General features: G+C 49.2%; 1 protein-coding gene across 3 annotated transcripts in view; it reads right to left on the reverse strand.

Moving 5' to 3' along the window:
• Window positions 1–4,246: 4,246 nt before the first annotated feature.
• The window catches only part of LOC105496181 (transmembrane 9 superfamily member 4), a 56,327-nt gene continuing 36,383 nt past the window's right edge, over window positions 4,247–24,190 (reverse strand). For all 3 annotated transcript variants that reach the window (XM_011766332.2, XM_071079520.1, XM_011766333.3), the window contains 9 exons: window positions 21,426–21,558; window positions 20,491–20,572; window positions 20,319–20,394; window positions 16,229–16,312; window positions 13,420–13,595; window positions 12,882–12,945; window positions 11,281–11,400; window positions 10,046–10,135; window positions 4,247–6,200 (listed from right to left, as the gene is read on the reverse strand). In XM_011766332.2, coding sequence (XP_011764634.1) covers window positions 6,051–6,200; window positions 10,046–10,135; window positions 11,281–11,400; window positions 12,882–12,945; window positions 13,420–13,595; window positions 16,229–16,312; window positions 20,319–20,394; window positions 20,491–20,572; window positions 21,426–21,558 — 975 coding nt within the window. In that variant the 3' untranslated portion in view covers window positions 4,247–6,050. The remainder of the gene's footprint in view (window positions 6,201–10,045; window positions 10,136–11,280; window positions 11,401–12,881; window positions 12,946–13,419; window positions 13,596–16,228; window positions 16,313–20,318; window positions 20,395–20,490; window positions 20,573–21,425; window positions 21,559–24,190) is intronic.

Here is a 24,190-nt window from a genome sequence, read left to right on the forward strand (position 1 = left end):
ATAAAAGGAATGAAGTTTTTTGTTGTTGTTGTTGTTTTTTATTGAGACGGAGTCTCGCTCTGTCCTCTACTGGCCAGGCTGGAGTGGAGTGCAGTGGCTTGATCTCGGCTCACTGAAACCTCTGCCTCCCGGGTTCAAGTGATTCTTGTGCCTCAGCCTCCCGAGTAGCTGGGATTACAGGCGCATGCTACCATGCCTGGCTAATTTTTGTATTTTTGGTTGAGACCGGGTGGTCTCCGCCATGTTGGCCAGGCTGGTCTCGAACTCCTGACCTCAGGTGATCCAGTCGCCTTGGCCTCCCAAAATGCTGGGGTTACAGGTGTGAGCCACTGTGCCTGGCTGGAGTGAGATTCTGACACATGCTACAACATGATCAACCTGGAAGACGTTATGTTAAGTAAAATAAGGCAGGCAAAAAGGGCAAATATTGTATGATTCCACTTATGTGAGGCACCTACAGCAGTCAAATTCAGAGACAAAAAGTAGAATGGTGGTTACCAGGGGTTGGGGGAGGGGGAATGGAGAGTTAATGTGTAATGAGTATACAGTTTCCTTTTTTTTTTTAGACAGAGTCTTGCTCTGTTGCCCAGGCTGGAGTGCAGTGGTGTGATCTTGGCTCACTTGCAACCTCCGCCTCCCAGGGGTTCAAGTGATTCTCCTGCCTCAGCCTCCGGAGAAGCTGGGATTACAGGCACATGCCACAACACCCAGCTAATTTTTGTATTTTTACAGACATATGTCACCATGCCCAGCTCCTTTTATGGATTTTGCTTTTTGGTGTTAGACATCTTTGCTTAACTCAAGGTCACAGTGAATTTCTCCTGGATTTTCTTTTTTTCTTTTTTGTTGTGGAAGAGTCTTGCTCTGTCGCACAGGCTGCAGCGCAGTGGCATGATCGTAGCTCACTGCAGTTATGATCAAGGATCAAGTGATCAAGTGATCAAGGATCAAGATGGGGTTTCACCATGTTTGCCAGGCTGGTCTCGAACTCCTGATCTCAGTTGATCTGCCTGCCTCGGCCTCACAAAGTGCTGGGAAAATTCTCTACCGAAAATACAAAAAATTAGCCAGGCATGGTGGCAGGCGCCTGTAATCCCAGCTACTTGGGAGTCTGAGGCAGGAGAATGGCGTGAACCTGGGAGGCGGAGCTTGCAGTGAGCTGAGATCACGCCACTGCACTCCAGCCTGGGCGACAGAGCGAGACTCCGTCTCAAATAAATAAATAAATAGAGACATTCAAGCCAGGTGCAGTTTGGCTCGAGCCTGTAATCCCAGCTACTTGGGAGGCTGAGGCAAAAGGATTGCTTGAGCCTAGGGATTTGAGATCAGCCTGGGCAACAAGGTGAGACACTGTCTCTACAAAAAAAGAAAAAAAAAACTTGCCAGGCGTGGTGGTGCATGCCTATGGTTCCAGGTATTTAGGAGGCTGAGGTGGGAGGATCACTTGATCCTTGATCATAAGATGAGTGGATAAACAAATTCCGTACAATGGAATAAAAAAGAAATGGACTATAGTCACACATAAGAACATGGATGAATCACTAAGTATGCTGAATGAAAAAGTCAGACAGGCTGAGCATGGTGGCTCACGCCTGTAATCCCAGCACTTTAGGAGGCCGAGGTGGGCAGATCACCTGAGGTCGGGAGTTTGAGACCAGCCTGGCCAACATGGTGAAACCCCGTCTCTACTAAAAATACAAAATTAGCCAGGCATGGTGGCGGATGCCTGTAGTCCCAGCTACTTGGGAGGCTGAGGTAGGAGAATGGTGTGAACCCGGAGGGCGGAGCTTGCAGTGAGCTGAGATTGCGCCACTGTATTCCAGCGTGGGCGACAGAGTGGGACTCTGTCTCAAAAAATATATATATACACACACATATATATAAATAAAATATATATGTAATAAATATATATAACGTATAAAATATATATACACACATATATACACACATATATATATAGCGTAATATATCGTGTATGATTCTCCTTATATAAAGCTCTGGGAGATGCAAATTAATCCATAGTGACAGAAAGATCAGCGGCTTATTGGCGATGCTGTCTTAGTCTGTTTTGTGTTGCTATAAAGGAATACCTGAGGCTGGGTAATTTATAAAGAAAAAGAACGTTTACTTGGCTCATGAGTTTTGTTTTTGTTTTTGTTTTTGAGACAGAGTCTTGCTCTGTAGGCTAGGCTGGAGTGCAGTGGCACAATCTCGGCTCACTGCAACCTCTGTCTCCTAGGTTCAGCCTCCCAAGTAGCTAGGATTACATGCGTGTGCCACGATGCCCGGCTAATTTTTGTATTTTTAGTAGAGACAGGGTTTTACCATGTTGGCCAGGCTGGTCTCTAACTCCTGACTTAAGGTAATCTGCCTGCCTCAGCCTCCCAAAGTGCTGGGATTACAGGCATGAGCCACCACGCCCGGCCAGCTCATGAGTTTTAAAAAATGTTTTAAAATTTGTTTTTAGAGATGAGGTCTTGCTTTGTGGCCCAGGCTGAACTTCTCCTGGCCTCAAGTGATCCTCCTGTTTCAGCCTCCCAGAGTGTTGGGCTTACAGACATGAGCCACTGTGCCCAGTCTGGCTCATGATTCTGATGGCTGGAAAGTTCAAGATTGGGCATTTGCTTCTGGTGAGTTCCTTCTGCTCATGGTGGAAGGTGGAGAGCTGGCTGGCATGTGCAGAGATAACAAGGGGAGAGGAGAAGTAGGGGTTGCAGGGAGGTGCCAGGCTCTTTTTAACAACCAGCTTTCTTAGGAGCTAAGAGAGAACACACTCACCTCCTCTGCTCCCACCTCCCCCAGTGCACTAATCTATTCATGAGGAATCTGCTGCCATGACCCAAACACTTCCCATTAGGCTCCACCTCCAACACTGGGGATGAAATTTCGACATGAGGTTTAGAGGGGACAAGCATGATGGTGAGAGGCTAGAGGGCAGGATTATAAAAAAGGGCATGAGGAAACCTGAGTATGCTCACTATCGAGATTGTGGTGATAATTTCATGGGTGTATGTATGAAAACTTATCAAGCTGTGCAGTTCATTTTACATCAATTACATACAATTTTACACACACGCACAGCCCTTTCCAAAGGCGGCTATAGTAGAGAGGTTGGAAGGACAGATTCAGAAGTCTGGCTGTCCCAGGTGAACGCTACTCCATCCCTCATGGGTGCCTCTGCGACCACCTCTGTAAAACGGGGCTAATAACAGAACCTGCCTCAGAGGCAGGTTGTTATCTTGTAACATATCCAAGATTAAATGGGTTAACTCATGGAAAGTGTTTGGAACATCAGAACACAGGAAGTACTCCATAAAGAGTAACAAGCACCTTCCCATTGCAGATGACGAACTGAGGCTTAGGGTTAGAGAGGGTGGGAGGTAACAGGCCACTGTTTTGGTCTGCTTCACATCCCTTACCATGGGAAATGGTTCTTTCCTCATCAACCATTCCAAGTAATCCTGGTGGGGCTGAAATTCGCTATATCCAACACCGTTAGGAAAAGTGGCCCCAGATCATACTCCATCGCCCTGGATATAGTGATTGGTGCAAGACATGCAAATAATAATCCAAGCTGGGCCAATCAGAAATGTTTCCTGAAACTTCTCTATATTGAATAAACTGAAGTGGGGAGGGACATCTTCCCCTACCCCAACCCCCTGGCATACCCAAGTGGATCATGTAAGCCTGGAGTGATTGACATCCTGCCCTCCCTGCCTCACCCATCAGGAGGAAGACTGTGGATAACAGGACAGAGGGAGGCCAGAGAGGATCACAGTGGAAAAGGCGAAAGAGCCCTAAGGCTATCCGTTGAGCCCCTGGATCCAGTCAGACCTGAAGCAAAATAAACAAAATCCTTGACGACTTAAGAACCAATCAATTCATTTTTGGACTAAAACCAGTTTGACCGACATTTCTATTGCTTGCAATTGAAGAACTGGGTTTTGTAGAGTGAGATAAGCTGACAGTAAAACACTGAAGCTGGGAATCCAAAACCAGATCTCACTGCTACCAAAACACACTTGATTGCCATTTCCCGCTTGTGGGATCAGAAGAGCAAACGACTGCAATTTAGTATGGAGGGGCTAGGCAATGGACTTGTACCAGGCAGGGAACAGCAGCGGCTTGAGCCCTGGAGGAGTCTGACATGAGAATGAGCTTCGGGGGAAACTATGCAACTAAACCCACTTGGGGAAGGTGTCTCACCTCAGACCTCCAACCCCTGCATAAGACTCAAGACCAAACAGTAGGACAATGGCATATTTATTTACAATTGGACCAAAAAAAGGCATACAGGCATTTTTTTAATTAAAAATAATAATGATGATGATTTAAAAAGTCAGAAAAATTGATGATCTTTGAACCCTTTATGAGGTGTCCATTTCCCATTCCCCCTAAAAAGAGAATCTCTTAGGGAAAAAGAAAAAAAAATCCAAGATTTGAATGAACAAAAGACTCCAATATCGCTCTCTACTGCTTGGGTTCCCTTTTCTCCAACCCGATGCTTGGTGGATGCCACCTGGTGCCGCAGTCACTGTGAGGCAAGATTGAGAACTTCACTGGTTTGATGGGTGAGGCTGGTAGGGCCACCGGGAGAATGTGGGGCAGTGAGGGAGGGCGTCTTCCTAGCATCACCAGCATCCTGAGCTTTGTCTTGTGTTGGGAGCCCCACAAGGGCTGCTGCAAGGGTTAGCAGCTGCTACTTGAACCCTAATCCCTGGGTGGATTTGGTCTCTTGTAACTTAAGAGCAAATGTTTGTGATGACATGCACAGGTGGGCAGAGGTTAAGAACAGGGGTCTATGGAGGAGCCAGGCCAGCCACATGAGCCCCTTCTTTCTAAGTTGGCTTCTTGTCCATACCTGGGGATTGGGGAAAGGACGACAGAACTTACCTTCCATCTTCCTTCTCACAAGCAGTGTTTTGGGTGTCCCCAAAAGGAGGAGGCAAGAACTCAGGTGTCGGGTGGAGGGGATGGGGCTGGCTAAAGAAGTGAGTATGACCCCGGAGGCCAGAGAGGGCAGGGAGAGAATGCCCGGCCACTTACAAGAGGGGATCTGTGATCTCTGGGCCTCCCTGTCCTGCCTGAAGTTGGCCCACTGCCAGCACACCTTGGAGAGTGGTACCTCCTGGGGAGAGGGCCGGGGAGCGATCCTGAGGGGTAAGGACCCTAGCGGCCTTGGCCATCCCTTCCCAGACACAGACAAGTGGATGCTTGGCTTGGGAAATACTTGGCCCCAGGTCCAGGGTTTCTTGGCACAAAAACAGTTCACTGCAAGTCTCTTCTCTTCCTCCTTGTTGGTCCAGCAAACTCCGGCTGCTCTGAATAGGGGTGATTCCTGCTGTCTGGGGAAACTGGCCCCCAGTACTTCCAGGGGATTTTCTTGTAGCAACTACGACTTGGGTTTGCTCCTGGTGAAAAGATGACCCCGAGGCCTGGCTGGAAACCCTGCCTTGGGCAGCCCTGGAGGAGGCTGGGGAGAAGAGGGAAAGAGAGGTCTGGCAGAGGTTGGCTGGCACTGAGGGTGCTGTCCAGGCTGGAGCTGTGCTTTGTCGTGGCCTCCGTGGTGAGGACGGGCAGGGGGAGGCTCGGAACCTCACTGAGGCTCTGGCATGTCCTCTTCCAGTTAGTCGCAGGGTGGCCAACAGCCCTGAGGAACTGAGGTGGAGACAGTGACCAAAACCCTTATCTCGGTGGATTTATCCATCCTGGATCCATTTGTTAAAACAAAGAAGAAAAAAAAAATCCAAACCAGAAATACACCTGAATAAACAGGTCAGAGAGTTCCTGTTGGAGGGAACTTTCTTAGCACTGAAGAAAAAGCAACCCACAAAAAACTCATCCCCCACAGAACTGGAATAAGATGAAGAAAAATGCAAGATTATCTACAGGCCCTCCCGCCCCCTATGCAGCCCCAGGATCCAGGAACACTGTGCCAGGAGTTACATTCCAAACGAGCAGGAGTTATTTTATTTTGCGTGCCTGCAGTCCCCCACGCAGGGTGGCTTCCTGTCCGAGGATGGAGCGGGCCTGGCCGTGGTCCACTCCAATCAGTCTATCTTCACGGCAGCATAGATCTTGCGAACAAACATGTAGGCTGCATAGAAGCCGATGGTGCCCGTGAGCAGCCAGAAGGACAAGACCATGAGGGCCGTGTAGCCAAAGTAGAGGAGAGAGGGGATGAACTCCACGATGTCTAGCTGCGGCCGCGAGCAGAAAGAAGACAGGGTGCGTGCTTAGTGCCAGGCTGCATGGCAAACTGGGGCCCCACCCTCACTGATATCATGGGGAAACTGAGGCCTGGCCAGGGGAAGGGGTGTGCTCCAGTGGGTGGCAAGGGGCAGGCAGGGCTCCTGGGCACAGCTCTGCTTCATCTGGACCAGGCCTGTGTATTGCCCTAATGCACACAGCCTCAGGGGCCAGGGTCAGAATGCCACAGGAGGAATGGCCATAGCTGTGCCCTTCCTGGTCCCCCACAGTCCCTGGATCAGTATGGCAACACTCCTGGATGGCTGGAGCAGCAGTCAGAGTGGGTGGGGCAGTGGAAGGGAGGGGTGTCCAGGATGCCCAGCTGATGGGTGACCAGGAGCCCCATCAGCCCGCCTCAGCCTTCATTCATTCCTCTCTTCCCCAGAATGCTTGTCACTTCTGTTAGCATCTCACAGAGATTTTGATCTTGGAGCATTTTGGACTCCTTTTTAACTGGGATAGAGTTTAGAGGCTGGGTGGAGATGCTGGGGATCTGTATTGTGTTATTTACAAATGGAACTAATGTGGAACCTTGGTATCAAGATATGCCCAGGGCCTGAGTAGGGCCTGTCCCAGGACTCACAGGCAGACACATGGTCACGGAATGCCAGCAGCCCAGAAGAAAACAGTAAAGAAACAAAGAAAACAATATAGGTCACCATTTGAAGCCCTCTCCTAAGCCTATGGGGTGAAGGCCATGTTTTCAGGCTCAGCCCTGCAACTCTCCCTCTACCCCTTTGCTTTAAAGGGACAGGATCTCCCTCTGTTACCCAGACTAGAGTACAGTGGCATGATCACAGCTCACTACAGCCTCACCCTCCTGGGCTCAAGGGATCCTCGTGCATCAGCCTCCCAAGTAGCTCAGACTATAGGTGTGTGCCACCACACCCAGTTAATTTTTATTTTTTCTAGAGATAGTGTCTTGCTCTATTGCCCAGGCTGGTCTCAGACACTTGGCCTTAAGTAATCCTTCCACCTTGGCCTCTGAAAGCGCTGGGATTATAGGTGTGAACCACGCACACCCAGCCTCCATCTCTTCTTATATGCATTCTTGTGGCTGGAGGTGGGGAGAGGAGTGGGGGAGGGACAAGGAGCAGAACAGTGGTAAAAGGAGGTAAGGGATGAGGCAAAGAGGCAGAGACGGAAAGTTCCTCATTTTATACATAAGGCACCAGGGCTGGAGGAAGAGACGTTTTGAGTAGAGCAAGAAGACTGGAGCAGAAGGGAGGAAGAACAAGAGGCTGTGATGTGATCTCTAGTTTTTGTCTAACCGTGTTCCTCGTCTTCCATCTTCCAGATGTTTTGAGGAACACACTCAAAATACCTGGTCCCGTTGGGGCCATCAATCCCAGCACAAAAGAAGCCGGCTGCGGTGGCTCACGCCTGTAATCCCAGCACTTTGGGAGGCTGAGGCAGACGGATCACATGAGGTCAAGAGTTTGAGACCAGCCTTGCCAACATAGAGAAACCCTGTCTCTGCTAAAAATACAAAATTAGCCAGGTGTGGTGGTGTGCACCTGTAACCCCAGCTACTCAGGAGGCTGAGGCAGGAGAATTGCTTGAACTTGGGAGGCGGAGGCTGCAGTGAGCCAAGATCGCACCACTGCACTCTAGCCTTGGCAACACAGCGAGTCTCCATCTCAAAAAAAAAAATCCTAGCACAAGACCTAAGCCAGTCTGCCTGAATGTGTTATGCTATTGGACCTGGAAAACAGTGAGCACTGGGCATGTCACCCGAGCAGAGCAGCGAGAGTATTCACTGGCTGACGTATGATGGTAGAGGAAAGATAGTCTTTTAGCTCTAGGGCTGCAAAGCTGGAAAGAGTAGACTCTAGGGCTGCCACTGGCCATCTTTCTACTTTGTGAAAAGATCTTGCCTGTAGACTGAGGTCAAAAAAAGATACACAGGGCTAAGGTGTGGGCACAGAGCCCTGGTATGTATGTGTGTGTATTTTTATTTCTATTTTATTTTATTTTGAGATGGAGTCTTGCTCTGTCATCCAGGCTAGAGTGCAGTGGCACGATCTTGGCTCTATAACCTTCGCCTCCAGGGTTCAAGTGATTCCCCTGCCTCAGCCTCCTGAGTAGCTGGGACTATAGGCATGAACCACCACACCTGGCTAATTTTTTGTATTTCAGTAGAGATGAAGTTTCACCATGTTGGCCAGGATGGTCTCGATCTCCTGACCTCGTGATCCACCTGCCTCGACCTCCCAAAGTGCTGGGATTGAGCCCTGATACTTTTGAGACCCTGGATCTAAGTATGGTTGAGGCTAGAACTCCAATTTCTTAGTCTTTCCAGTTATATCAGCAAATACATTCTTTTTGCCTAAGCTACTTTGAATAGTTTTAGTCACTTGCCACTTACGAGAGTTCTGATTAATATGGGCTATAGAAGAGGGAGATTAGATTTGTTCTAGATGATCCCAGAATTAAGACTAAGGTCTAAAGATGGAAGTCACAGCAAGGGAGACTGCAGTGTGAATCAAGACCTTGATAATGATAGGAGCTGTCCAGAAAGAATGGGAGTGTTAGGAGGGAGTGTCTTCTCTGTTGCTGGATGTAGGCGAGCAGGGGTCTGCAATCTTTTACTTAAAGGGCCAGATTGTGAGTATTTTAGTTTCTGCAGGCCATATGGTCCCTGTTGCAACTACTCAACTCTGCCACTGTAGTGTGAAAGCAGCCATGGACAGTATGTTAATGAATGACCATGGCTGTGTTCCAATAAAAATTTACAGAAACATGGGGGCTGCAGTTTGCTGACCCCTGAGCTGGAGAATCAACTGTTGAGACTGTTAGAGAAGAGGGGCACAGTCACCAGACTGGAGGCAGGGGTGCAGCACCACACTAAATGATCCCTCTAGTCTTTTCCAACTTGATTGTTTTTGGGAAATGGCATTCCCAGCTTCGATCAACTGACCTGCAAATACGCCTGGCTGCCGCAGAGGACTGCTTGCTTCTGGGCTCTGGAGACCCAAAGTACAGCAGGTGAGAGTAAGTCTTGAGTGTTAGTTCTGGAGGTGAGGGGCCCAACAGGGCTCCTCCAAATTCCTCTCAATGGCTCATCTGGTTTGTGTATCATGTATGAATCTAGTAAAAATGTCGTGGGGACATCTGTATTCTTGCCCATGCCTCTCTCTGGGGACAATGGGCTCTGTGAGTTGCCGTAGTCAGGTAAGCCTGGCTCCCTCTTATTATTGGGCCACACATTACCTCTGTTGGGTCACAGAGCAAGGAGGGCTCCAAGATGCCTGCGAAAAACTTTCCCATCCTCTCCTTACTCTGCAGGATTGAACAGTACTTGTGTGAAGAAGAGGACACCTGCAGAGACAGGACGCCTGCAGCCCTAAATTTGGGTTCTACTATTTAGGCTATTTCAGCATTTTGTGCTTTTACCTTTATTAACTCCTTTCTACTTTTCTTCTTTCATATTACTCTCATATTTTCCTTTCTCTCAAAGTGTTATTAGTCCCTCTTATTTCCTGTGAAGAGCCCTGCAGGTGACATACTGCTTTCAAGTCCTGCTTTGGCCATGGCTATACTTCATAAGTTTCACAAGTATTATTCACATTGTCACGTATCCTGATGGCCTTTGTCTCCCAAACATACAGAATACAGATTCTTTCTTTCCTACTAAGATCCATCTTCTAGAGCAGGAACAGTTCTAGGTGGCTTTGGTCCTCCCCATTGTGGATGGAAAAGGAAGATTCAGGCACTTGGGTTTTTCTCCCAGAATCCTCCTCCTGACCTTCCTACCCTACGAGGACTAAGAGGACCTCCTCAAGGAGGGCAGTACCTTGTTAACGAAATAAAAGATGGCATAAACCAGGACGTAGAATGCAGAGCCCCCGGAGACTAGGAAATTTCTCCACCACCAGCGGTAATCCTGAGGAGGAAACAGAGGAAGGTCAGTGTTGTCCTGGGGCAGAACCCTTTCCTACCAATTTCACAGTTGCTTGAGGGGCTGAAGACTCTGGTAAGAGCAGTAACATATAGGGTGATGGAAATGTTTCACAGTTTGACTGTGATGGTGGTTCCACAACTGTATGCATTTCTAAAAACCACAGAATTGTGGACAAAGAAGGGTGAACTTTACTGTTTATACCTCATTAAAAAAAAAAAAATCAACAAAAAAGTAATTAACATTTCTCGAGCAAATGCTTAGCATGTGGCAGGCCCTATTTTTTTTTTTTTTTTTAAGACGGAGTCTCACTCTGTTGCCCAGGATGGAGTGCAGTCGTGCGGTCTTGGCTCACTGCAACCTCCACCTCCTGGGTTCAGGCGATTCTCCTGCCTCAGCCTCCCAAGTAGCTGGGACTACAGGAACATGCCACCACACCCAGATAATTTTTTGTATTTTTAGTAGAGATGGGGTTTCACCGTGTTAGCGAGGATGGTCTCGATCTTCTGACCTTGTGATCCACCCACCTCGGCCTCTCAAAGTGCTGGGATTACCGGCGTGAGCTACAGCATCTGGCTGGCCAGCACCATTTTAAGTGCTATAGATGAATCCACTCATTTAATCCTGAGAGCAGCCTCCAAGGTAGGTCCTCTCACTCACCCCATCATATGGAGGAGGAATGGATGGCACAAAGTTAAGCAACCTGCCCAAGACCCAGAGCTACTCATGGAGGAGACAGGGTCCCAGCCCAGACTGTTCATCTCAAACCCTGGCTTCACCTACTCTGCCAATGGCTAGTCCCCAGAGGGAGGACAGGCCACCCAGTGTGCATCAGCCTGTTGGAGAAACTACTACTGGAGTGGACCTGGCATTGGCAAATCTACTGTCCTTTCATCTAGCTGTGGTGAGTACCCCACACAACTAAGCTGGAAGGTATTTCATTAGCCCCAGGGTACAGTTAAATACATGGAGGCTGGGAGAGGCACAGCAATGTACTGGCCCAAGAGCTCAGAACCAGAAGCAAGGGCCACATGAAGAGCCCGGACCCAGCCTCTCCACAGAGCCTCACCAACCCGTTCAATGCTGGATCCAGTTCTCCCTCCCCCGCCTCCTGGCCCTGCTCTCCTCACCTCTGCACACAGCTGGAAGTACACCATGACGATGCTGATTTGTGAACAGGATACCACCAGGATGATGAAAACAAGGAACAGGAAGCCAAAGAGGTAATAGAACTGATTCTCCCAGATAGCCTGCGGACACACAGTGGGGCTTCAGCTGGCTTGCCTACCCTGCACCCCTTCCCCTGGCACACCAACCTGTCACAAGGGCAGGAGTGGACACATCATCCTGACACTATCAGGGCCTGTGGGCCTGGCATGTGGCTCTGGCCCCTCCTCCCCAGAGCAGGGGGTGAGCCACGCTGTCCTTAGGGAGGGGCCGGGGCTTGACTGACCCTGCTCTGGGTGGACCCCAGCGTGAACTCAGCAGCTTGTAGAAAATAATGATTCCTATCCAAAGCAAAATTATAGAGCAGCCACCACCACTCGAGCAGCTTACCAAGCGCTAGGCCTTGTGCCACATGCCTCATATGCAGTTACTACATGTGTGTGTCTACGAAAGCTTGGCCTGGTAGAGCTAAGAAAGTCAAGGATCAGAGAAGCTGGTGACTGGCCCAGAGCCCCACAGATGAAACAGAGGGGGCCTCCCTGGGGAGCACGCATGGGCTTTGGCACCACGGGCAGCCAACACCTCCTCTGACCCTTCTCCCAGGCAAACCTGTGTGGGTGAGGTAGTCTCAGCAGGGAGGGGCTGGGCCACTACTCTGGAATAGCAGATACATGTCCGGTACTGACTTGGTACAAGGTACCATCTGGGCTGGGCCCCGAGCATGTAAGGGTCAGCCACACTTACATGGCTCTGAAAGGCCTTCCTACCAACTTTCACCTTGGCACTCTTTGGGAGGAGTCATCATCACCACTACAACAGCATTTCCTGAAGTCAAGCACTTTTACAATGACTTATTCCAACTTCACAATGACCCTGACAAGCAGGAATCCTTCTGTCCACCCTCCTAGGAACTATGAGTAACACAGAGAGGTAAAGACGTGCAAGGACCCAGAAACGAAAGCAGGTGCAATGATGCTATCGGTCATGATGGTGAACGACTAAAGTACTACTGAGGCAGCTTCTATTTACCAAGCCCTGCTTTCCACACACCAGGCACCCCCCCCACACCGCATGTCTCATTTAACATTTTTTTTTTTTAGATGGCGTCTCACTCTGTCGCCCAGGCTGGAGTGCAGTAGTGCGATCTTGGCTCACTGCAACCTCCGCCTCCCGGGTTCAAGCGATTCTCCTGCTTCAGCCTCCCGAGTAGCTGGGACTACAGGCACGTGCCACCACGTCCAGCTAATTTTTGTATTTTTTAGTAGAGACCGGGTTTCATCATCTTGGACAGGCTGGTCTCGAACTCCTGACCTTGTGATCCACCTGCCTCGGCCTTCCAAAGTGCTGAAATTATAGGCGTGAGCCACTGTGCCCAGCCTCATTTAACTTTCAACGCTGCCCTGACAGGGAAGGCTGTTATCCAATTTCAGGGTGAAGAATGGGGCTCCGAGAGGTGAAGTGGCCCATGTGAAATTTCTCAGGCAGCAGGCAGCAGAGTACCCAAGTGGAGTGGGAGAGACCTGGCTAGCGGTGGTGGAGGGGTTGGGGAGGCACCAGTACTCACACTGAAGATGAAGAAGAGCTCGATGAACATAGCGCCAAAGGGCAAGATTCCAGCCATGAGGATGCTGCCGCAGAACAAGAGGTTAACACTGTTAGAGACCAGGCCATCAGGAAGCCCCAAGCTCCCTCCCAAGCGGGCATGAAGTGAGAGCGCCTACACAAGTGTGGTGGTGCTAATTCTTCTGGCATATTTCTGTACTATTATAATCTCTTGAGAGGTAGGCAGGGTGGGCATTATTCTCATTTTATAGATGGGAAACTGGGGTGCAGAAAGGTGGAATGACTTGCCCGAGGTCCAAGTGATGGTCTTAACCTGTCTCACCATACCCTTCCATCCTTCCCCTTCCTTGTCCTGGTTCCTAGGACGACACCAGGTCTGCCTACAACCTGGTCACCTTGATCTTAGAGTGAAGCTAAGCTTTTATAAACTCTATTAGAGCCGGCTGAAGCAGCAGGAACTCTGGTTGCTGCACCCTTCTGGTGGGGGGTGGGTACCCTCTTCCATGCCCCCCTGCTCTTGCCTCTGCTGGAGGACTCACCCCACAAATCGGTTCATGTACCACCGCTGCTCGGGGATCTGCCGGGGAATCTGGTTGGTGCGCACAGGGTTGTCATATGGCTGCTTTCGGAAGCCGAAGTAGTAGCCCAAGTAGACGAGGGGCAGGGAGATCCCGAACCACATGCACAGCAGAGCCACCATGGTGGGAAAGGGCACCTGTGGACATGGTGCCATGAGGCCCCCACGAAGCCCTGATGCCCGGGATGGGGGCTGCGCAAGGGGGAGGGGACCTTCTGGGCTCCATGGAAGGAGAGGCCACTTGTGCAGCAGAAGCACACTCCCTGCCCCCATCACAGGGCTCCTGGCCAGCATCTCTTGGGGCTGGCCCCAGCCCTGATCTGGACTCCCAGTGAAGAAGGCACCTCAGCATCCCAGAGGAGCTCGCCATCCAGGGAGGAAGGAGGGGAGGAACAGGAAGGAAGGGACTGAGAACGTGAAGAGGAGATGAAGAGGTCAAAATGAAGAGATTACATGTGGCACATTATGTGAAGAAAAAAAGGGAAAAAACAAAATTGTACAAAGTGCTCCCAATCTTGTCAGAATAAAACTCCATGATATACTATTAAGTGTAAAGAGGAAGATATAAAACTATGTGTATAGAAGGATTCCATTTTAATAAAAACACAACATAGTCGGTCCTCTGTATCCACAGGTTCTGCATCTGTGGATTTAACTGCAAACAGAAAATGTTCAGGAAGGCCGGGCGCGGTGGCTCATGCCTGTAATCCCAGCAGTTTGGGAGGCTAAGGCGGGCAGATCACTTGAGGTCAGGAGTTCAAGACCAGCCTGGCCAACATGGTGAAACCAAGTCTCTACTAAAATTGCCAAAAAAAAAAAAAAAAAAAATTGCCAGGCACTGTGGGGAGCACCTGTAATCCCAGTTACTTGGGAGGCTGGAGCAGGAGAATCGCCTGAACCCAGGAGGTGGAGGTTGCAGTGAGCTGAGACCTCGCTACTGCACTCCAGCCTGGGTGACAGAGTGAGAGAGTGAGACTTCGTCTCAAAAAAAAAAAAAAAGGAAAAAAAGAAAAAAAGAAAATGTCCAGGAAAAAAAAACCAAAAACAAAAAACAGTAAAATAAGCTGGGGGCAGTGGCTCATGCCTGTAATCCCAGCACTTTGGGAGGCATAGGTGGGCAGATCACTGGAGCCCAGGAGTTTGAGACCAGCCTAGGCAACACAGTGAGAATGCATCTCTACGATTTTTTTTTTTTTTTAAATAGCTGAGTGTGGTGGTGGCACCTGTAGTCCCAGCTACTCAGTGGGCCTGAGGTGGGAGGACCGCTTGAGCCCGGGAGGCAGAGGCTACAGTGAGCTGAGATCACACCACTGCACTCCAGCCTGAGCGACAGAGTGAGACTCTGTCACAAAACAAACAAAAAATACAACAATATACAAATTAAAAAACAATACAGTATAACAACTATTTATATAGCATTTACAGTGTATTAGGTATTTTAAGTAATCTAGAGAAGAGTTAGAATATACAGGATGTGTGTAGGTAAACACTATGCCACTTTATATATGGGACTCGAGCATCCTTGAATTTTGGCATCTTCAGGGGTCCTGGAACCACTCCCCTATGGATACCAAGGGACAATTCTATTTATTTATACTTGTGCCTGGAAAGGCCTATACCAAAGAGCTAACAATACTTTCTTAAATGGGATATGGGGGATTAGAATTGATTTTTCATTTTCTTCTTTATCCTCTTCTCTACACTTAAGTTTTTACAAGAATCACATAAAAAGAAATAAATATATAAAGTGTTTAGAACAGTATTACTGCAAAGCAAGAACCATATGTTTGCTGTTATTTTATAAATTTCTTTTGTAAGTATATCTATAAAAAGGAAAAAAGACAGAAAGAACATATATTAAAGACCTACACTGTATTTATCTCTGGTGAGTAGATTTGGGGTTATTTTAAATTTCTTCTATAACTTCTCTGTACTTTCCAAAATTTCTACAACGAATGTTTATAATGAGCAGTTGGTAACTGGGAGGAAAATGCTCAAAGGGAGAAGGAACGCAGGTATAAAAAAGGGGAAGTGAGAGGAAGGGCATGACTGTGTCTTGAGGGTGGCTTCCTAATTGCTGGGAAAGAAACCCCTCCTCCGAGTGCCTGGATATGAAGCCTCATGCGAGGACCTTTACCGCCACCCCCAGGTGGAGGGCAGGCGGCTCTACCTGCTAAGGCTAGGATAGCAAAATGCCTGCCCCATCTCAACTGCAGTCCTGCTAATTGACCAAGACCCCATCCCCCCTCCCCACAACTGAGTTCAAAATCCTACTCAGTAAGTCTTGGACAGCTGCTAGTAACACACTGGGCTAGGGCTGGCAGGATCCCAATTCTAAGGGTAATACAACCTGATCCTTCCTTTCCTCTCCTCTCCACTTGCAGGGGCTGGTGCTGAGGGGCAGGGACACTGAGGAGGACAGGCTTGCTTTGGGATACTGACCTAATAAACTCACACTGGGAAGCCCACTCTTGGTTAAGACAAAGGGAAATTTCCCAGTTGGCCCCTGGACTGTGGAAACCTCCCTTTAGAGAAGTGGGCTTGGGCCAGTCGTCTGAAAGATCTCACAGGAAGGCCAGGGCCAGGGCATGGCACACCAAGGGCAGGGCTGGGGAAACCCCACATGGCCCTCTGCCCTCATGGCTGGGAACATAACTCTGGGGACTCAGAAAAGGGAAGGGAATGGCAGGAAGTGGCTTTTGGGAGTGGGGCTGAGTGCAGCTGGTCCTCGCTTGCTGGGGAGGGGCTGGGAGGGTAGGGGAGACACTTACCGCTCCTGATGAGTGCTTTCCCCAAATGAAGCAATTCAACACGAAGCAGATGCCAAAAACCACACCAGGGTACAGAGTTGCCGTCTGAAGCAAGAGGGGCCAGGCTGAGGAGCAGCATCCAGGGAGCTCCCCAACCTGTCCCAGTGGGGCCCCCAGACCAGAAGCTCTTAAGCCCTCCTTGTCTTTCAGACTCAGCTCAAGCATCATTCCTTCCAGAAAGTATTCCCTGACCCTCAGACTGAGCAAGGCTCTGTCCTATGCCCTCTCAGGTCCCTAAAACTGCCCCTTCTTGCTCTCCTCCCAGTTTGTAATTACATATTTTGGCTACCTGATCAATATCCACCTATCCCCAAAAGACTGTGAGCTCCTTGGGAGGAGTGTATCTACCTTGTTCTCTGATGTACTCTCATCACTGAGAACAAGGTAACTACTCTGGCTGGGTGCGGTGGCTCAAGCCTGCAGTCCCACACTTTGGGAGGCCGAGGTGGGTGGATCACCTGAGGTCAGGAGTTTGAGACCAGCCTGGCCAACATGGCGAAACTCCAACTCTACTAAAAATACAAAAATTAGCTGGGTGTGGTGGCACACGGCTGTAGTCTCAGCTACTCAGGAGGCTGAGGCTAGAGAATTGCTTGAACCCGGGAGGCAAAGGTTGCAGTGAGGAGAGATCGTACCACTGCACTCCAGCCTGGGCGATAAAGCGAGACTCCATCTCAAAAAAAGAAAAAAAGAAAGAACACATTAATTACACTATATATATATATATATATGTAAATCTTTTTTTTTTTTTTTTTTGGGGAAAAAAAATTACTTCCAGAATCGCTTGAGCTCAGGTGTTTGAGACCAGCCTGGGCAACATGGTGAAACCCTGTCTTTACAAAAAAGTAGCCAGGCGTGGTAGTACGCACCTGTAGTCCCAGCTACTTGAGAGGCTGAAACAGACGGATCGCTTGAGCCCGGGAGGCAGAGGTTGCAGTGAGCCGAGTCACGCCACTGCACTCCAGCCTGGGTAATAGAGCGAGACTCTGTCTCACACACACAAAAAAAACCCAAAAACCAACTTTAACAAACCACATATGTCTGGGCCCCAACCCAAACCGCCTAGAAGGATGGTGAAGCGCTGAGTCTTAGGGGTGGCAGATGCTGGGTTCCTATGTACCTTGTCTCACCTAATCCTCACTGCAAGTCTGGAAGGAAAGTCTACCATTATTCCTTTTAATGAGGACACTGAGGCCTGGCAATGTTAAAGACTCCCCCCACCTCCACGTCACCCAGTCTCCTGAAGGTGCAGCAGAGTTGTATAAACCCAGGCAGTCTGAACCCAGAGCCCATGCTCCTGACCTACTGCAGTGTATTCTAGCCAGTCAGAATCTCTTGGGTGGGGTCTAGGCACAGGGATTCTAGTCTAGTCAATGCCCAGAGTTAAAGTTGAGCCTTTTGCTTCTATTTTCTTCAGAGACAGGGTCTCACTGTGTCACTCAGGCTGGAGTGCAGTGGTGTGTGTAATCAGCTCACTGCAGCCTCAAACACCTGGGCTCAAGTGATCCTCCCACCTCACCTGCCTGATTAGCTAGGACTACAGGCACATGCCACCACAACCAAGTAATTTATTTTTTGTAGGGACAGGGTCTCACTGTGTTGCCCAGGCTGATCTCAAACTCCTGGGCTCAAGTGATCTTCCTGTCTTGGCCTCCCAAGGGACGGGGATTACAGGCGCAAGCCACCACAACCGGCATGAACCTTCTTGCTACACTGATCACCAGGCCAGGGACTGCTGTGGCATCCTGAGCTTCCAGGTGGGTCACTAACCACAATGACGAAGGCCCTCTGGAACCTGACGCTCAACCTCCATTGCCAGTTTCATCTTTGGCTCACAGCCCTGCACCCAACAACTGGTCACTGTTCCTGCACATTCCTGTCTCTGGGCCTTTCTGCATAGGTCATCAACACCTCAGAGGATCCATTTCCTGAGGGCTAATGCTGTACCAAGGTCCTTATGTGCAGTTAACCCTAGCGATCTTCATTGGAGAGATGGGGAAACTGAAGCTCAGAGGGCTGTTGAAAGTTACCAACCAATGAAAGAACAGAGCCAGACGGGGATCTAGGCCATTCTAGAACCTTAGGTCCCACTGCTGGCTGCATCCCTTCATCTGAAATCCTCCTCTCCAAGGCCCGGCTCAAAGGTCACTTCCTCCCTTCCTGTGTGTTCCTGCATGACTCTGTTGTGTAGCACAGAATTCCTCATCTGCCTTCCTGGCTGAAATTTACTGACTGGTCACCGTGCTAGGTAGGAAAAAATGCTCCAGGGAGAAAGGCAGACCCCTATGTAGAGAACGACACACCGCCCCTACTTAGCTCTGCCAAGTGCTACTTAGGTCTCATGAGGGCTGTAGGAGGTGGGGGAGGCAACAGCCTCTAGAGTACTGATGCAGGAGCTAAGACTAAGGATGAGGTGACACCAGCCAGGTGAGAAATAAGGGTGGTGTGGCCCAGGCAGAGGGGATGGCACAGACTAGGCCATAGGAGAGTACACCCACACTGCTGCGGGCTGTCGGAGATGACCCCCTGTGGAAAGGCACCAGGTAAGGCTCAGAATCTTGCAGGGAGACCGTGAGAGCCAAGTGAGAGGCAAAGATGTCTGAATCCTTGAAGATGCAGAGATGGGGGCGGGGGCGTGGAATTCATGGAACATTCACAGAACATTTGGTAGGAAGACCCTTAGTACTTGATGTCTGAGAAGGAATGAGGCACGAGGGAGAAGGAGGACAGGCAACTCCAGGTTTCTGGCTTGGGGGGCCTGGATGAATGATGGGCTCACTAGATGCAAGGGGTGGTTTGGGGGAAAAAGACTGGGTTTGGTGTGGAAATCCTGGAGGGTATCTGGTGACCTCGTCAAGGAAGAACCTTGCCAGGAGGCAGTGGTGGGTTTTACTCCTCTCTAGATCCCTGGCTCTTGGCATACGGTAGCCAGAGAAAAATGCTCAAATCATCAAGAATTCAGGAAATTGGCTGGGCACGGTGGTTCACGCCTATAATCCCAGCACTTTGGGAGGCCGAGGTGGGCGGATCACCTAAGGTTGGGAATTCGCAACCAGCCTGACCAACATGGAGAAACCCCGTCTCTACGAAAAATACAAAATTAGCCGGGCATAGTGGCGCATGCCTGTAATCCCAGCTACTCGAGAGGCTGAGGCAGAATAACTTGAACCCGGGAGGTGGAGGTTGCAGTGAGCTGAGATCGCACCATTGCACTCCAGCCTGAGCAATAAGAGCGAAACTCTTAAAAACAAACAAACAAACACACACACCAAAAAACAATTCAGGAAGCTTTCTTTGATCCTTCCAAAATAGTCACGGTCCTAACTTTTCTTTACTGAGGCTTACTTTGTGCCAGAGGTGTGGCAGCCAGAGCTCTCCTTGACCTTTTGACAGCGGTGAGAATGGTTTCAGAATCCCGGGCCCAGAGACTTCTCTGAGAGTGGGCACCCAAGAGTCTGCCTAGTCCTCTAAGGGACTCACTCGCTCTGGGAGAAGGGGCTTGGGGCTCCCTAGGAGGTGAGGTCAATCTCCAGACCCCCTCTGGTTTCTATGGTCTTTTCTGCTGCCAAGAACTCGCCTTACCTCCAGGAGGCCAGAGAAGGGCAGGAGCCCTCACCAAAGAGAAATGCAGGCACTAGTCTGGAAAAACGGGCTGACAGGAACTCAGGTCTGGCCTCTTCGGGCTTAGGCAGGCAATTCCCTCTTTATTCAGGGTGTTCTCTCAGCTGCCCTCCTATTCTAAATCTTGTTATTCTGAATCCCCTATTTCTTCTCTTGCTTGAGCCATCAGACAATGTTGGCTAAAAATGACCTAAGTTCAAATCCCTCATTTTACAGATGGGGCGGCGGAGGCCCTAGCAGGTTCTGCTGTGAGTCTGTGGGTAACAGCCTGGGATTCCTCCCCTGGACCTGTGCTCCTCCTCCTACGTCTTGCTGCTGCTCAGCTTCTGGCCCAAAATCCCCACCAGGGCCTGCCTACCTCCTCCTGAGGAGCCCAGGAAGAAGCTTCTCAGCTTCCCACCAAACATCAGAGAAGGTTTAGGACACTCACACAGAAGGCTCCTTTCTTCCACCGATGGCCTTTTAGAGTGCGGTACAGACGGCCAGCAGAAAATCCTCCAAACACCCTGTGGGAAAATGGCAGGGATCCACACCAAGGGGACCCATTAGCTGGCGTGGAAGAGGCCTGTGCCGCCCCCGGGCGCCCGCTCAGACACACCTACCCCATGAACATGAAGAGGAAGCAGGCTGTGGTCATGAGAGCTCCCCGGCTGGAGGGTGACAGCATCCCAAGCATGGCCACAACTGTGGAGGGAGGGAGGGAGGGAGGGTGGGCAGAGAAAGGCAGGGTGGCTGATCACCAGGCCCCCAGCCCCAGCCCCAGCCCCAGGCCCATCTTGGACAGGCTGACAGGAGTCGTCTGGGCAGATGAGGCTCCCCCTTCCTTGTCTTCTCGACAGCATAGTCCCCTGCCCTCTACAGGGGAAGACTGGGTCTTAGCTGGAGTTCAGAGGGGTGCAGCAGCTGCTGGGCCTTGACTGGCCAAATCTCAACTGCAGCTTCCAGTCCACAGAGCACTTGCAGTTAGTCAGGTGCTGGGCTGAGGGCACCACAAATGCCAGGTCTCTGAACCCACCTTACCAACTCTGCAGGGTGATTACTTTCCCCATTTCTCAGGTAAGGAAACTGAGGCTCACAGAGGTCAAGTGGCCTGTCTGAGGTCACAAAGCTTGGAGGCATGAGACTGAGATGTAAATCTAGACAGACTCCACAGCTGTCTAAAATTACTATATATTAGTGGAGTTTTTGTTAAATAAAAAAAATACTTGATTTCAATCCTAATCCTGGTACTGACTTTGGGCAGGTCACAGCCTCTGACTACAAAAGGAGGCCAAGCTCATAGCAGTGATGTGTGGCCTCATTGACGAAGGGGACATGGTGGGCTCTGTAAACGGCTGTGAGGTGAATCACCAGTCCTGGGCTGGGGCTGGGGCTGCTGCTGAGATAGACGGCCCGTCTGGCCCAGAGATACTGACACGCCCACTTGGCGCCAGGAGCTTGGTTCCCTTTCTGCAGGGAGGGAAGCCCACCCTTCTCTCCTTGAGACACCTGGAAGAGGGAGCCATGCCCCATGCCGGGCCCCGCTGGGCACACTCACAGATGACAATGAGGATCATACAGAAGAGCTGAATGCCTGAGCCCAGCAGGGAGCTGAGGATCATGGGGTACTGGGGGGGCCTGAAGACATCGCCGTGCACCAGCTTCCACCCAGACTCCTCCATGGTGTCTTCCTGCAGAGAAGAGCTAGAGTGAGGCTGGTTGTTGAGGATGGAGGCAGCTCCTGCAGGGACCACCCCCAAGGTGACAGCTGACACCCTCAGGTGTCAACCAGTGCTGCTCTGACACACGAGTGTAAGTGATAGGAGAAAGTGCTTATCTGAAACTGTCACAAGAAAAGGAGGCCACAAACCTGATGCCTGGAGCTGCGTAAAAGGAAAATCTCTTTAAATTCCACAAACCTCATTTGTGGGAAAATAATGTAAATACCTCAACTCACTAAAATGTTAACTGTAATAGTTCTTGAGTGGTGAGATTTGGAATCAATTTATTTATTTTTTCTGATTATAAAATAAATACGTATTCTTACTTGTGTAATAAAAAAAGTAAAAATAATTTGGTATGTAGCATGAACTTCAAATGAACAAAAACTAACATGCTTATTATAGAAAAATTTAAACAGAAAGATAAAAAAATACAATGACTGATACTCCCACTTAATAACACTGTTTTGATATAATTCCCTTAATCTTTTATATATAATGTATATATGTATGTTTTAAACAATAACATTGGGAGCACACTATGTACTTTGTTATTTTCAGTTGGTATGTGTGAACATTTCCTTAGGTCAATAAAAGCTCTTTGACATTGTATTTCAAAGCTGTAATATTTCTACACCAAGTCTTGGTGTTTTGAATCTTGCCTTAGAAAAATTATAGAAGAACTGCCGTGCAAAGCAAGTTGCCTGTTTTAGTTCTTTTTTGTTTTTGTTGAGGCGCGTTCTCCCTATGCTGCCCTGGCTGGTCTTGAACTCCTGGGCTCAAGTGATCCTCCTGCCTTGGCCTCCCAAAGTGCTGGGATTACAGGCATGAGCCACTATGCTCAGCCTGTTTTATAGTTCTTGATATCCACTGCCAATCACTTTTCAGAAAGCTACCAACTTACACTTCCATGGGTGGTATGGAAAGGTGCTTGGCTCACGTTAACCTTGCCAATAATTAGTACTGTTAAAAAAAGAAAAAAAATCTTGTGCTAATATGATGGTCCAAAACAGTCTTCTCAAGATTGTTTGAATCTGCATTGTGTGGGGTTATTCCTGAGGTAAAAACAGTTTTTTCTTGCTTACTGGGCATATTGTAGTGTCTTGCCTGTAAATTTCCTGTTCATCATTACATTCGAAATTTTAGATTTTTTGGTTTTATTTATTTATTTATGAGACAGAGTCTTGCTCTGTTGCCTAGGCTGTAGTACAGTGGTGTGATCTCGGCTCACTGCAACCACCAACTCCCAGGTTCAAGCGATCTCGGGCCTCGGTATCCTGAGTAGCTGGAAGTACAGGTGCCCACCACCATGCTCAGCTAATTTTTGTATTTTAGTAGAGACGAGTTTTCACCATGTTGGTCAGGCTGGTCTTGAACTCCTAACCTCAAGTTATCTACTGTCCCCGACCTAGTTTTGTTTTGTAGACAGAGTCTTACTTTGTTGCCCAGGCTGGAGTGCAGTGGCATGTTCTTGGCTCACTGCAACCTCCGCCTCCCGGGTTCAAGTGATTCTCCTGCCTCTGCCTCCTGAGTAGCTGGGATTGCAGGTGCATGCCACCACACCCAGCTAATTTTTGTATTTTTATTAGAGATGAGGTTTTCCCATGTTGGCCAGGCTGGTCTTGAACTCCTGACCTCGGGTGATCCACCTGCCTTGGCCTCCCAAAGTGCTGGGATTACAGGTGTGAGCCACCATCCCGGCCCTGACCTAGTTTTTTTGAAACAAAGAGATTTTATATGAATTCTTTAAACTGTGCCACTTTTTTCAAGTTTGTTGCAGATATTGTTTTGCCATTGTGGCCTTCTGTTTTGTTTATGTATTTGGCATGCAGAATAGTTTTACAATTTTCAATGTCAAATGAATCAACTATTCTGATTTCTTCCACTGTTTTTATGCTTTAAAATTAGGCTGTCCCTATCACTTTGGGTGAATACAACTTTTTTCCTTACATTTTTAGTATTAAAAGTATACTAGGAGGCCGGGCGCGGTGGCTCAAGCCTGTAATCCCAGCACTTTGGGAGGCCGAGACGGGTGGATCACGAGGTTAGGAGATCGAGACCATCCTGGCTAACACGGTGAAACCCCGTCTCTACTAAAAAAATACAAAAAAACTAGCCAGTGAGCCGAGATCCGGCCACTGCACTCCAGCCTGGGCGACAGAGCGAGACTCCGTCTCAAAAAAAAAAAAAAAAAAGTATACTAGGCCAGGCACGGTGGCTCACGCCTGTAATCCCAGTACTTTGGGAGGCTGAGGCAGGTGGATCATGAGGTCAGGAGACTGAGACCATCCTGGTCAACTGGACAAAACCCCGTCTTTACTAAAAAATACAAAAAAATAGCAGGGCGTGGTGGTGTGCGCCTGTAGTCTCAGCTATTCGGGAGGTTGAGGTGGGGGAATCACTTGAATCCAGGAGGTAGAGACTGCAATGAGCCGAGATCACGCCACTGCTCTCCAGCCTGGTGACAGAGACTCCGTCTCAAAAGAAAAAGTATACTAAACTATTTTAGTATGTTGAGGTTTCCGTGAATGATAATACACACACACACACACACACACACACACACACACACACGGGCACACACACAGTCCTCCTCCCCTCC

The sequence above is a fragment of the Macaca nemestrina genome, chromosome 15, assembly GCF_043159975.1.
Source record: "Macaca nemestrina isolate mMacNem1 chromosome 15, mMacNem.hap1, whole genome shotgun sequence".
Lineage (NCBI taxonomy): Eukaryota > Metazoa > Chordata > Mammalia > Primates > Cercopithecidae > Macaca > Macaca nemestrina.